Source organism: Mus caroli, chromosome 4 (assembly GCF_900094665.2).
Source record: "Mus caroli chromosome 4, CAROLI_EIJ_v1.1, whole genome shotgun sequence".
Taxonomy (NCBI): domain Eukaryota; kingdom Metazoa; phylum Chordata; class Mammalia; order Rodentia; family Muridae; genus Mus; species Mus caroli.
Genome location: NC_034573.1, coordinates 40,006,735 through 40,020,630, shown reverse-complemented (window position 1 = coordinate 40,020,630; position 13,896 = coordinate 40,006,735). Strand labels below are relative to the sequence as shown.

Genomic DNA, 13,896 nt, shown 5'->3' with positions numbered 1-13,896 from the left:
AGTACAGCTTTAGGTCAGGCATGGTGATTCCACCAGAGGTTCTTTTATCCTTGAGAAGAGTTTTTGCTATCCTAGGTTTTTTGTTATTCCAGATGAATCTGCCGATTGCCCTTTCTAATTCGTTGAAGAATTGAGTTGGGATTTTGATGGGGGTTGCATTGAATCTGTAGATTGCTTTTGGCAAGATAGCCATTTTTACTATATTGATTGGAAGGAGCAATTTTTAATAAAACTAAACACAGTCTTAGCATGTCTTAGTTAGGGTTTCTATTGCTGTGATGTTACACCATGACCAAAAGCAACTTGGGGAGCAAAGAATTTATTTCGTCTTATAACTCTCCATCATTGAAGGAACTCCAACCCATTCCATGTCAGGACTGAAAGACAGGTGATCTGGGAACTCAGACAGTCATCAGTCCAAGATTGGTATGTACTGTCTGCCTTCACATTTATTTTAAATCCGAGAAAGAAATCTCTTTTATGTCACTGCTGTTTTAAGGACTGTAGTAAAATCACACACTGAGTAAGGATGTTTAGGTCAGTAAGGGACCATACATATGACTATAAGGTCCCTTAAGCTTATATGGAGCTGAAAGAGTCCTGTCTCCTAGGGATGGCACAGCTGTTATAATTACTGCCCTCATGTCATGCTTCCTCCCATGCTCAGCCTGCTCACCCTGCTGCTGGTATAAACTATTTTAAAGGAGCAATTATCTACAGTGGTTAATATTAATACAAAATGACTACTACTGGCTTATGCATTTATTGAACTGTACCTTGTATCATTTTGAAGTATACACTTATAAAAACAAACACGCAAGCAAGCAAACTCACTGTAAAACTGTGGTAGCAGACAGCAACCTCTTACATTTTGTGTTTCTTTTAACTTCCTGTTTGTGCCAAGAAGTCATGTCAAGTGACTTGCCTATACCATGTCTGCATCCTGGTATTCACATGACAAAGTCATGATATGTGTCTCAAAATATGTGCAGTGGTTTGAATAAGATTGTCCTCCATAGGCAAATACATTTGAATGCTTAGTTGAAGTGGAAGTTTCTGGTTGTGTCATGTGATGCAGACTCATGTGCTGTATTGCTGAGGCAAGACCCCAGGATGGACATGTGACGTTTGGAGAGAGTGTAAATGGACTCACATGGACAGTGATGGTGTCCTTGCATAGCTAGCTGTGCAATGCTCCATTGGTCTTGAGTCTTCCTTGGTCTTCACTTCATTGAGAGAGGCACAGCCGAGAACTTCTGGTGTCGCTGCTGGTTCTGGTCACTTCTACTGTCTTGTGCTGATTCTGCAGAGACAGAATCTTTCTTCTGGATTGTTCCACCTGTTGGAAACCGACCTGCAGCTCACATGAACTGGGTTTCACCTGGGAGGCAAACTGGGGCTGAAAAGAGAGGGGAACTAGGCGGTCGAGAGGAAAATGGAGCCAAGACAAGGTTCCTAATCAAGGCTCAAATGTTTAATGGCAAATGCGCTTATAAAGAGGGGCGGGGAGTGGAGGCCTATTCCCACCAATTCATTCTTGGAGCCCAGCTGCAGGTGATGACGTGCAGGATAGGGTGTAGTCTCTGGAATAGCTTGGTGGCCTCCTAGTAGGTAGCAGTATCTTCAAGAGGAACCGCGACAGTGGCTGAACAATAGAGTGATCTAGGAAGGCTCCATCTTAGGTAATCTCCTTAGTGGCAGAAAAGGTCAAGGTCTGGCTTATCTTGCTTCAGGCTGGGGGAGGTTACAGCCACCGCTACAGATTTCTGTTTGGTGTCCTGACACTACTGAGCTGGACTGCTGGTTCCCTGACAACAGAGATCGGAATTGCCTCCAAAGAACTGCTTCTAAACAGGCCCACATCGGCTTGTCCTATTTACAATCATTTTCCTCCTACCTTTGAATGGTGAGCTAGAAGGGGGTCAAAGTGCTTGAGAACCCTTAATAAGTAGGGTTTGAAAAATCTAAGCCTATATTTAGCCATCAGGGAGTGGCACTACTTGAGAAGGATCAGGAGGTGTGGCCTTGCTGGAGGTATGTCACAGTAGATGGGCTTTGAGATTTCAAAAGCCTAAGCTGGCCTAGTGGCTCTCTCTTCCACAGCCTGCAGATCCGGATGTAGAACTCTCAGCTCCTTCTCCAGCACCATGTCTGCCTGCATGCCACCATGCTCCCCACCATGATAAAGGACTGAACCTCTGAATCTGTAAGTCAACTCTGATGAAATGCTTTCTTTCATAAGAGTTGCCATGCTCGTGGTGTCTCTTCACAGCAATCGAACACTAAGAGATAGCATGTCCCCACTGTCCAGTGATACATCTCTGTACAGCCACAGTGAAGGCTAACCAGAGTCTGAGATTTGTTAGTGTGGCCTTGGCCAAGGCACCATTCCTTCTCTAGGACATTCACGTGTGCTTAGTGGCAGATGAGTCTGTGTGTATGACCCAAGATCTAGAACCTTTGCCAGGCCAGGACCAAGCTCTCTTCTGTTGGGAACAACACCTCAGGTTTTCTTTGGGGAACTATTCCTCCTCTGTCTTCCATTGTCGTGCTTGAGCCAGAAAGCATCGTTCATGGCTCCAATATGAATTTGACCAGGATCAGCAGACGTGGGAATCAGCTTCCACCTTGAGCTGCTGCTCTCACAAGCAAACCGGGGCAGGAACTCAGCAGCATGACCACTTCCTAGTCCTGGCACAGAGCTCCTTGGGCATGACTGGCTATGGAATTAAGCCTGGCAGTGGCTACTAATGTCCCCTAGCATCTGCCTGAGTTGGCAACGCTTTGCACTGAGGTGCGCCTGACCCTCTCCACCCCAGCAACCCATCCTGATGTGGGTGGCACAGCTACTTGGCAGCCAGCCTGACATGGGACAATTAGGAAACTGAGTCCCAGAAAGACAAGACTCTCCAAGATCACAGGAGGTGGGCAGATCTGGAGGATGATTCACTGTTCTGCTCCACAGCCCCAGGAAGAAGAGGTTGAAGGTACCTCCTCTACATGGCAGTGGCATCCGGTCCTCTAGAAACGTGTGGGGCCCACAGCATGGGCACCGGGAAACCTAGGACTCCTTAATGTCTCTAGAAAGCCTCAAGAAGACAGCCCCAAGCTGGGCAGTGGTGGCGCACGCCTTTAATTCCAGCACTTGGGAGGCAGAGGCAGGCAGATTTCTGAGTTCAAGGCCAGCCTGGTCTACAAAGTGAGTTCCAGGGCAGCCAGGGCTGTACAGAGAAATCCTGTCTCAAAAAACAAAAACCAGAAACAAAACAAAACAAACAAACAAACAAAAAGAAGACAGCCCCGTGGTCCTGAACTACCATAAGCCTTCCCTATAGTATCTGTTAATACGAGTAGACACTTCAAGGAAGAAAGCCCCTGCTTTCTCCTTTATGAATTGGTGGGTTCAGAGATTGTGACCCCCGTAGTTCCACATGTTCAGGAGTTATTGCTCAACCTAAGTTCTTCATCAGTGAGTCACTGTGCTCTGGGCTCAGGGGAATGCTTTTGTCCCCATGCAGGTTATTTAGTGTGGAGAGAGTCTTGGGCTCTCACTAGAAGAGAAGGTTCCAGAGCACCGTACCCTGGTTCTGAAACAAAGCCAGCTTTTGTTGGATCCCAGGGAAACTTCTTTGCCAGTGGGGTGAATCGATGTCTCTCTGCTGAATTGGGAAGCCTTTGTGCGTGAACTGGATCACCAAGCAGGAGGTGGGGGAGTTTGGCAAAAGTAGATAAGGGAGGTTCCTATGGTCCCTCCATTGCTGTCTTGAGACCTTGGAGAACCATTCCCTTGAGATCACACAAACAAAGCATGAGATATGTGTTATGGGCCGCCTAGCTACCTGGCTGAAAAGGTGGGATTGGCCAACATGGGTGGGCATTTTCCTGCATCATTGATGTCCTGGGTCATGATGAAGCCATGAAGAGTCTTGCAGCTGTCATCTATCATTCTGGCCATCCTCCTGCCTCAGGTAAACCTTGCATCTTCACACCATCCTTACCATCGCCACACCAAGAGTCTGAGCTGATCAGAATGGGAAGCAGGGAGGGTTCCACAGCCTTCCCTTTTGTTTGACAGCCATGCCCTTGGGACAGACCCACACCAGGCACACTGGTAGGCTCAACATAGGTTGCAGAAAATCACCAGTGGGTCCTGGCTCCTTGGCTAGAGTGTGGAACCGATGCATAACCCAGAGCTGGAAAATGCACATGGTGGAAAAGAGGGAAAATGGAGGAAACAGGATAGGCCTGAGGATAAACAGGGCAGGGGGCAGGGGTCTCCCTGAAGTGACATTTACACTGTGAGCAGCTCAAGTCTGGGAGCTGTGTGCCAGCAAAAGAGCTCTGCTGAGACAGAGGTGCAGACAGGAACAAGCCAGGCATAGGAAGTTAGGACAGCCAGGATACAGGAAGGGTGCCTAAGGGGGCTGTAAGGGGTCAGCTCCTGTGAGGCCTGGCTATCTGCTCTTCTCATCACACGGGCACTGTTAACATGCTAACAGTTCATCTCTCACAGCTTCTGTGGACCAGGAATCTGCATATGGCTTCTCTGGGAGCCTCAGGTCCTTCTGGATGCTGGTGATGCACTCTCTGGCGAGGCTAGAGTTGGGAGAGTCTGTGGGTGTCAGAAAGTTCAAGTTCCTGACAGTGGCCTGAGGTCTCCCTGGCTCTGCCAGCTGGGTCTGAGCTCTCTCCTTGGCTCTTTCAACCTGGGCCTTTCACATAGAGTGATTCTGAATATGTGCCCCTGAATTCCCAGTAGAGGATTCTGGGAGGTTGGGGGAGGCAAGGCTAAATTCGGGAAGGGAAAGGAAGAGGGCAGATGGGAGAGATGGGAAAGGAGGGAAGACCCACATGGGAAGGTGAGAAAGCAGAGCCTTTACTAGCTAGATCCTGGAAGTTATAATATGATGAATGTTTATGGTACCTCAGAGTCGTAAGTCGAACCCTAGTCCCCACAGTGATGGCGCTGGGAGGTGGAACCTCAAGGAAGTCACTAAGTTATGAGGGTAGAGTCTTCAGGAGAGGAACAAGTGCTCTTTTAAAAGACAGCCCAGAGAGCTCTCCTCTTCTTTCAGTCCCGTGAGACATAATAGCAAGAAGTTGGTGCTCTAAAACATTGTAGCCAGACCTTATCAAAGCTGGTCTGTGTTGACACCCTGATATCAGACCTGCAGCCACCAGCTCGGAGAGAAACAAAGGTCTGTTCTATAGGGCACAGCCATGTGCTCGAGAGCTCGTGCCCAGAGAGACAGGATAGCATACCGCTGATCTTGCCGTATTACATTGGTCAGAAGTGAACCACTGATCACTCAGTGGTTACGTGAGGACCAGCCCACCAGGAACAGGAAGCCATGGTGTGCTGCTGCTTCCCACACGGTCTGGAAAGGGCACATGGTCTGATCCTGAGCACAGTGGGAAGCCATCAAAAGGCTCTGGGCCACGGGATGGCAATATACGAACTTTCATTCCCATGCCCTCGTAGCACAGAACGGAAAACAAGACCCACAGGCGAAGTGGCTCGTCGGTATCACAGGGTGGGAGCCGGGCAGGTTTTGAGGCGTACTCTCACTATGCCTCTCATTCTGAGTCTGAGTCTGCGCATGTGCAGCTTATGACTCCGCCCCACAGCTTCTCTATCAACTCACATTCACCTAGCGCTAGCCCTTGGAAGCAGACTCTAGAACAAACCCCATTGTGCCGGTCTGGAGATGGGAGAGGCTCAACGAACTGTTAAGATTCTGGAGCCCCCAACCCTGCAGCCACGGAAGCATCCAGATCTTCACAATGACAGTGACCAGGTATAGTTAAAGGAGTGACCCTGGAAGAAGGTGAGGAGCTTTGTAGGTCTCACAAAAGGAAGGAGACTGACTAGGTAATGGAACCTTGAAGAAGTAAGTGATGTTACTTCCTGGTGAGAGATAGTGGGTGGGACCTGAAAGGCAGCCCATTTTCTGGTTGAGTTAGGTTTAAACCCTGGAGACCCAAGTGTTTCTGCAAGGATGGAAGGCATTTGTCAAGCTCCCAGACACTAGGCTTCTGATACAAGGCCTCAGCTCTCCATAACTCTGTGGCCATCAGTCACTTAGGGCAATGCCCCAAGCCCCAAGCCCCTGGTATTTTGTCTGGACTCCACCCTCACAGTTATCTGGCAACAGCCAGGTAGGCCTGGCCCATTATAAAAGGGGCTGCTTGCCCCCTCCTCCCTCTCTTACTCTTGCCTCTTTCTCCCCCTCTTGCTCTCCCTCTCTGTAGTCCCTTCCTCACTCTCTCTCTCCATGTGCTCATGGCCAGCCTCTTCTTCTCTACTCTTTCCCTCTCTCTGCCTCTCTCTGCCTCTACTACCCTCTTAGCTCCCCTTCCCAGACACTCCTCCCTGCAGAAGGTATTTAACCTCAGGCCTCCCTGAGAAAGTGGGGTACAGTTTCACTCATCACAACTCTCTGCCATGACAATAAATGCCTTAAAACCACGGACTGCCTCTCCTTATCAGGATCTGCTGTGCTAGAGCAATGGAGCAGGTCTTCCTCTAAAGAGTTGCCCCTAATCTCATGTAGGAGACCTCTCTGCATTCCCAGACATGGTTTCCAACAAGCTGCTGACCTAGCAAGCCAAAGACTCTGCTCCCCACGGAACCAGTCAGAGCTCTCCTCCTGTCCTTTTCCCTTTGGGCCTGGGCCAGGGCCAGCCCCTGTGGGCCCCTACTCCGTTCTCAGTTCTTCTGCAACATCAAGTGGTGTCTGCAGAGTACAAGAGCTAGAACCTGCCATCCCTGGCCTCCATGCAGCCCAAGGACCCACAAGCCCAACTCTAGCAGTTCCTCGGGGACCACAGACTCTCTCTCTCTCTCTCTCTCTCTCTCTCTCTCTCTCTCTCTCTCTCACACACACACACACACACACACACACACCCTTGTCCCCAGAGCAGGGTCCTGCAGCTTATCACAGCCCAACACTCACCTGGCAGTGGCATGGGGTGCACACAGTCAAAACTTCCCGAGTCCCGCCTTGCCTATGGCCAGACACAGGACACCATTTTAACCCACGAGATCTCAGAACCTTGGAAAACAGACAAGCATATTCTATAGACAGCGCCCACCCCATGCCTCTCAGAACCTTGGAAAACAGACAAGCATATTCTATAGACAGCGCCCACCCCATGCCTCTCACTTGACCTGAGAGCTTCAGAGGAGCGAGATACTTAACAATTGCTACACAATTGGTTTCTTCTGTTGTTTGAACACACGCTGTATGTATGTGTGCATGTGTGTATGCATGTATTTATGTGATATGCATGCATGTATGTGTATGAATTTATTGTATATGTGAATGTCAGAGGACTACTGTGGGAGTCAGTTCTCTCCTTCCACCATATGGATTCCAGGAATCAAACTCGGGTCATAAGGCAAGCACTTGTACCTACTGGGTCATCTTACTGGCCTCACCCCATGTTCCCAAGGCTCGGGCATTGGAAGGATCTTGAATGGGAGGCCTTTTCTGCAGACACCGGCTCAGCCCTCACCATTGAAGGCTGTGGCCATTTGGAGAAGGTACCTCCCTCCCAAAGCAACAGTTGGTAAGTAACCTCACAACTTTCCCTATTAGCACGGTCTCGTGGGTGGGGGGCAGGAAACAACGGCAGACCCATCCTGAGCAAAGACTGTCCCTGGTCTTGGTTGGCAGGTGGGCAGGTGAGTGCTGAGAGGAACATACCTCCCTTAGCCCTGAGCCTTTGAACGTTCATTCTTTCTCCTCTGCTGAGAATTTCATGCAGAGGCCCCTTTGAGCATAATCTGAGTATAGGAACTCTCATGCTCTCATTCTTCCTTCCTTCGTGTGTGTGTGTGTGTGTGTGTGTGTGTACACGTGTGGTGTGTGCAGGTGCCCACAGATGCCAGAGCGGGCACTGGAGCCTCTGAAGCTGAAGTTACAGGTGTCTGGAAGCTGCTTAGTGCTGAGAACCAACTTGGGACCTCTGGAAGAGCAGCAGCTGCTCTTAACCACTGAGCCATCTCTCCAGTTCCAAGGGCAGGCTTTCTTATGGTGGTGTACTCTCACAGTGAGGGCCAGGCCACCCCACCACACCCCAACCCCTGACACCTCCTGGCATGGCTGCCAGACACTATCTTAGCTGCCCTCTAACAAGAGAGTGAGTAAAAGGGAAGCATCCAGCATGCTTCTGGGTGCTATTTTCTTGGAAGTGCTGGTATCTATTTTAAGTGGTTCGGTCCTGGTACCCCACCAACTGATCCTGCTAACCACGGGTCCCTTTCCTATCTGTCTTCTTTACCAAAGTGCCCTCATTTCTGACAAAACTCTGGTGTATGGGATGAAAAGTTGTAGACAGGTGGGCAGAGGAGAGAAATAAAAACTTTATTTGAGTTGCAGAGGAGAACAGGTCAAGTATAGGGTCTGGATGGTGCTGAGGGAGCGTTTCCAGCTTTCCTTCCAGCGCTGAGACTCCAGCAGCAGCGTCCTGAAGTGATCCTGGATACCCTTCAGTTCTTTGTCAAACAGTGCCAAGTATTTCTGAAGGGAGGCAAGAGGAAGACTTGGGAACTCCTGCCTTCACAGACTTGGGGGCTCTGAGCTCTGGGGTCCACAGCAAACACTGACCCCTGGCCCTCAGGAACAGCCCTGGTCCTACAAGCTGTTCCTCAGGAAGTCATCCTACAAGCTCTCACATAGGTGAGGTTATTCTCTTACCTTACACTGGGAAGGTTGGGATCTATGGTCACCCAGCTCAAGAGAAACTGAGCAGGGGCAGAGACCTGTGTGTCTCTGGTTCTGGGACCTGAGCATTCCTGACCATTGTCCTGCAGTGGAGCACTCATAGGGGTTCCTGGCCTCTTCAGAAGGCTGAGCCCTTGGTCTCCACCCCTCACTGAATACAGCATATAGAGTCTTTCCCTCTGCCTGGGACCTGCAGTAGCAGCTAAGGACACACCAGCACTAGGAACTTCAGGCTTTCCCCTGGGACCAGTGGATATGGCTAAGTTTCTCTGTGGGCACCAGGAGCAAGGATCTGTACATCTTCTGAGCTGGAAGATAGTTCAGGTGGCATTTTGGTGAAGGCTCATCAGGTCAGTCCTACAGTCTGTCAGTGGGTATCAACCCCTGGCTCTGCTGTTTGGGAGTGGTGTAAAAAGGCAGGTGTCTTCAGGTGTTGTTGCCCTTGCTAGGGAAATGGGAGAGATTCTCCATCCCTCAGCAGTGGCAGAGAGGATGTCCCAAGACACCTCATGTTGAGAACAGGAGGTACCGGTTAGCACCTGGAGGCTGTGGGTGTTCCTGCCATTGTACCCCAGTGGGTACAGCTATGGGCATTGCTATATCTATCTGCCTTGTGCCCAACTCTACTGTCCCTTCCTCCAACAGCCCTTCTCCATGATTAAGTGAGTAATCTCTCAGCTGGATATAGCACAAGGTTCACAGCTTAGTCATCATACTGGTCCTGGGGATGGACACAGCCCTTAACATGTGCCCTTGAGCCTACAGGAGAGTTGAGACCTGCAGCCCTGGGGGATGCTGGCATGTGCTGACTCACCAGGTAAACAGCATCTCGGGCTTCTACGGCGGCCAAGTGGCCCAGGGTGGTCTTATTGGTAGTTACTGATGGCGTCCTCCGAGTCAGTATCTTGTTCTGAATGGTGATTTCGTTGGGCTTGATGCCTGGCCACTTCCTACAGACAAACAGTGCTTGGCTTTATCTTCTGTCTGTTGGGTTCTTTATATTCTGTTTCCTATTTCCGTGATGACCTAATTCTCTCTGTGTGTGTGTCTGTGTGTGTGTGTGTGTGTGTGTAGTGGTGGGAGCCTGCTGTATGAGAAAGGGAAATGCCACACCCAAGCCTCTTCCCTTTTTCTGGGTCTTGGTTTCCTCACCAAGCTGCCATGCAGGCAGCAGCCATGAACTCCTGGCCCATTTTTCCTAGTATGCTGTAGGAACCTCTGTGGAGAGTACAGTTGGGAGAGTCACTGCCCACAGACCCAGGGCACAGACAGCTGGAGTGGTTCACAGGACTGGCAGCAGCCTGAGAATGCACCTCCCTTCTGACAGGCCTCCTTTTCTTTGTATTCCTTGTGGCCCTGGAACTCTCAGTATATTCTGGGTGACCCCACCTTTCTCTTCAAACAGCCTCACTCATTTCAGAGACAGAAGCTGAGGGCCGGACGGACATCAGAGACTTTCCAGGGCTACTAAGTCTGTCTGAGTTCAGAGCCTGAGTCCCTCCCCACACCCCTGTCCGGGACTCAGCGGACACAACCATTCGCACCGTCCCTAGATTCTCACCTGCTCCCACGTTCAATCAGGGGCTTCTCGCTCTCTTCCTCCAGAGAGAGCATGGCCAGCTTCCTCCGTATGAGGATTGAGACTTTCTGCTTTGGGGGCTCAGACCCTGACAGGAAAGAGGTGCGTTATTAACTGTGATCTCACTTGAGAAGCAGGGACCTGACGTGGTGGTCATATTTAGAGATGAGAGACCTCACTCTGGAAAGAACAGTCAAGGCTGCTCACCCGATGTCTAGCCTGGAGACCCAACTCTGGCATGCTTTCCTGGTGAGGAGAGTGGGCTGAGTGCAGAGAGCAGCTGGCAATGTACACCCCCCCACACTGTCCGACCGTCCATCTGGCCGTTCGTCCATCTGTCTTTCCACTGTGGGGCCTCTGCTCCCTGACATCTTCACGAGGCCCCAGTAGTCACTAAACTAAAACCAAGAAGCTAGCTGGGAGCCTATGATGGGAGCCACCAGGAAGTGGAGGCAGGCTGATCTCCTGTACTAATGTATTTCAAGAGTGTCTTCAAGCACAGGGAGACGCTGATGGGCTCTTAACGTGCAGCCCTATCTCAGCCATGCTGGGTGCTGTGTTTTATAAACATAAAGAGGAGAAGGAATATGCTTGGTGGATGTGTCGTCAGGTGTTGGGGGAGGGGGTGCCTCCACAGGCCCCTGCAGAGGCAGCCCTTACCCCTGAGGGACCAGCCACATGATGGTATAGTATAGAACAGAGTTTATTCAGGGCATGGGGAGGGGAGTTGAGAGGGTAGTAGAGACAGAGAAAGTCAGAGAGAGAGAGAGAGAGAGAGAGAGAGAGAGAGAGAGCAGAGGAGGAGTAGAGGCCGGCCATGAGTATGTGAAGAGAGAGGAGAATGGGGGTAGAGGGGAAGCAGGAGCAAGGGGTCAGAGGGAGAGCAAGAAAGCCAGGGAGAGCAGAGGGGGCGAGCAGCCCCTTTTATAGTGAGTCAGGCACACCTGGCTGTTGCCAGGTAACTGTGAGGCGGAGCCTACACTAAACTAACACTATGCCCTGTTATTCCTTGTAGGCTAGGATTGGGAAACACATGCGTCTGGGTTTTGTCTGTTTTTACGACTGACCTGTGAGAGTTCTTTGCACCTCTCAGGGATAGTTGGCCTTTCTCTGACTCACGAGTTGTGAGGAGGAACACTTCAGATGTTTTGTTTCCATATTGAACTTTTTTCCCCTCCGTTTTAATTTTGGCCCACAGAAATGCCACCATCTCCTTTATGTCTTCTGATTCTTATACTATATTTAGGAACAGTCCCCTAACCCTGAGAGTAGGAAGAGATTCCTTGCCTGGGCTCTATTTTCATCGTTACTCTTTGATTCAGCTAGCATTTGCTTGTTCAGCTGAAACACTGTTTTTGATGAAAATAAGTAAAAAAAAAATCAGTCAGTCCCTTTGTGATATACATTAAATTAGTAAATTGTTACATGTCCTTTTGAGTTCACTAAGAAGCCGGCCCTGGAAGCAGCCCGCTTACCCCTCCCCCATTTCAGACCCAAGCATGTTTGTCTCAAGTCATTCTCCAAGGCCCCAAACTCTGTGACACTGGAGGGAAGAGAACGTCCAAACTGCACAAGAACAATGTCCTGAGAACAACTAGAAGCCCTCCTACTTCCAACAGAGGTGAGCACCCGTAGTGAGAAAGAGGAGCCAGAGGGACCCCATCCATGGGAAAGGCCTGAGTGGGGAACCCCAGCCCTTGGCTTCAGATTCCCTCGATGGCCTGGCTGGATGCTGTCAGCATCTGATGCCTCTGTCCGTTGGATGCTATCAGCATCTGATGCCTCTATCTGTTGCTCTGCTTTTGTACCTGGCGTGGTACCTGGCCTGGTAGAAGCAGAGAGCTTCTAGAGCGACACTGTGCCTGTCAGCCTGTCTCTCAACCTGTTGAAACAGTGGACCCCAAGTACTGGGAAAATCTTAGAAATCTCATTCTGGGAGAAGGAAAAGGCCTCCTCCAGCGGGGAGCACGTCTCCTGGACAGAGATATTGCACAGTCCTGAGAACTTAGTCCGCCTCACCGGACGAGACTGAAGCAGACAGTGACCGTCAGTGGTGGGCTGGGGACCACTTTTACCTGGCGTGCGGAGAGGTGCACACACTTGGCCTCTTATTTAAACTCCGACCCCATCTCAGGACCCCGAAGATGGATTTGGGGCTTTGCGGGATCTCTTTGTCCCTTTTCTGAGCCAATCTCCTTTTTCTGCTTTTCACTTAGTTTAGAGGCTGACTGAGGACAGGAGGCAAGGTCTGACTCGGGGGAACAGGTTGTAACCCCCAAGTGTGGTAACAGAAGCCTCAGCTGAGGAGATGCCCTGCCCTGTTCAGGGTCACCCATCAGAAGCTCCAGATGAGCGCCTCAGTGGGGCTTCCCAGCTGGATGTTTTGAGCTCTGTGTGATGATGTTTTGCTATCTGTCTATTGAACTATCTGCAAGCTGCTATTTACCTTGCTACTGTGGCTTGGTATATACTCAAAGCTGTGAGTGTGGCTATTGCCCATCATTCTGGGGCCAGAACACCACTCACTGAAGAAAATGCTTTCGCCCTGACTGAGGGACAGCAGACACCCCTAAGCCCCAACCCCCCCACGCCTTGTGACCCCCCAGGGCCACAGCCTGAGGCCGATGTGCCGCGTACGTGGGACCTGGATGTCATCTATGGTAGTCACTTCATCCAGCTGCATCAGAAACCTCTCTGTGAAGGAGGCCAGATTTGATATGAAGAAGCGGGCATACTTCTTGGCAAATTCCTGGAAGAAACAGAGTGAAATGGACTTCAGAAACAAGCCACTACCAGGCTAGCAGGAGGTGGGTAGAACGGCTCCAGGGAGACCCAACAGGTGAGGTAACCCCAGCGTCGTGTGAACAGCTGCACCGGTCCTTGGAGCTCAGAGATCTCTCCCAACATCTGATCTGGTTTGAAACTAAGAAAGGATTCGGAGGAGTTAGAGAAATATCCCAGTGGGTTAAGTACTCGCCATCAAAGCATGAAGACCCGAGTTCAATTCCCACACTCACAAAAAGAGCTGGGTATGATGGTATGTGCCCCCACAAATCCCAGCACTGGGGAAGCAGAGACAGGGTTCCTGAGGCTCTCTGACCTAGCCTACTTGGTGAGTTCCAGGTTTAGTGAGAGACCTTGTCTCATAAAACAGGGTGACTGCTCCTGAGCAACACCACTCTCCACTGACATCAGCCTTCCATATGGACATGCATGTGTTCACATGGATGTCCCCCTACCACACACACACACACACACGAACACACATACAAACACACACACACACCACACACACACACATGTGAACACACACATGAACACACACACACACATGAACACACACACAAATACACACACATGAACACACATACAAACACACCACACACACATATGAACACACACATGAACACACACACACAAATACACACACATGAACACACATAAAAACACACACACACCACACACACACACATGAACACACACACACATGAACACACACACACATGAACACACACACAAATACACACACATAAACACACATATAAACACACACACACCACACACACACATGAACACACACAAACACAC

The 13,896-nt window shown here is 50.2% G+C and overlaps 1 protein-coding gene across 1 annotated transcript in view; it reads right to left on the bottom strand.

Moving 5' to 3' along the window:
• Positions 1-8,358: 8,358 nt before the first annotated feature.
• The window catches only part of Ccdc180 (coiled-coil domain containing 180), a 61,756-nt gene continuing 56,218 nt past the window's right edge, over positions 8,359-13,896 (bottom strand). Inside the window, exons 35-38 of the mRNA XM_021161543.1 lie at positions 12,946-13,057; positions 10,291-10,396; positions 9,544-9,679; positions 8,359-8,525 (exon numbers count right to left, since the gene is read on the bottom strand). Coding sequence (XP_021017202.1) covers positions 8,370-8,525; positions 9,544-9,679; positions 10,291-10,396; positions 12,946-13,057 — 510 coding nt within the window. The 3' untranslated portion in view covers positions 8,359-8,369. The remainder of the gene's footprint in view (positions 8,526-9,543; positions 9,680-10,290; positions 10,397-12,945; positions 13,058-13,896) is intronic.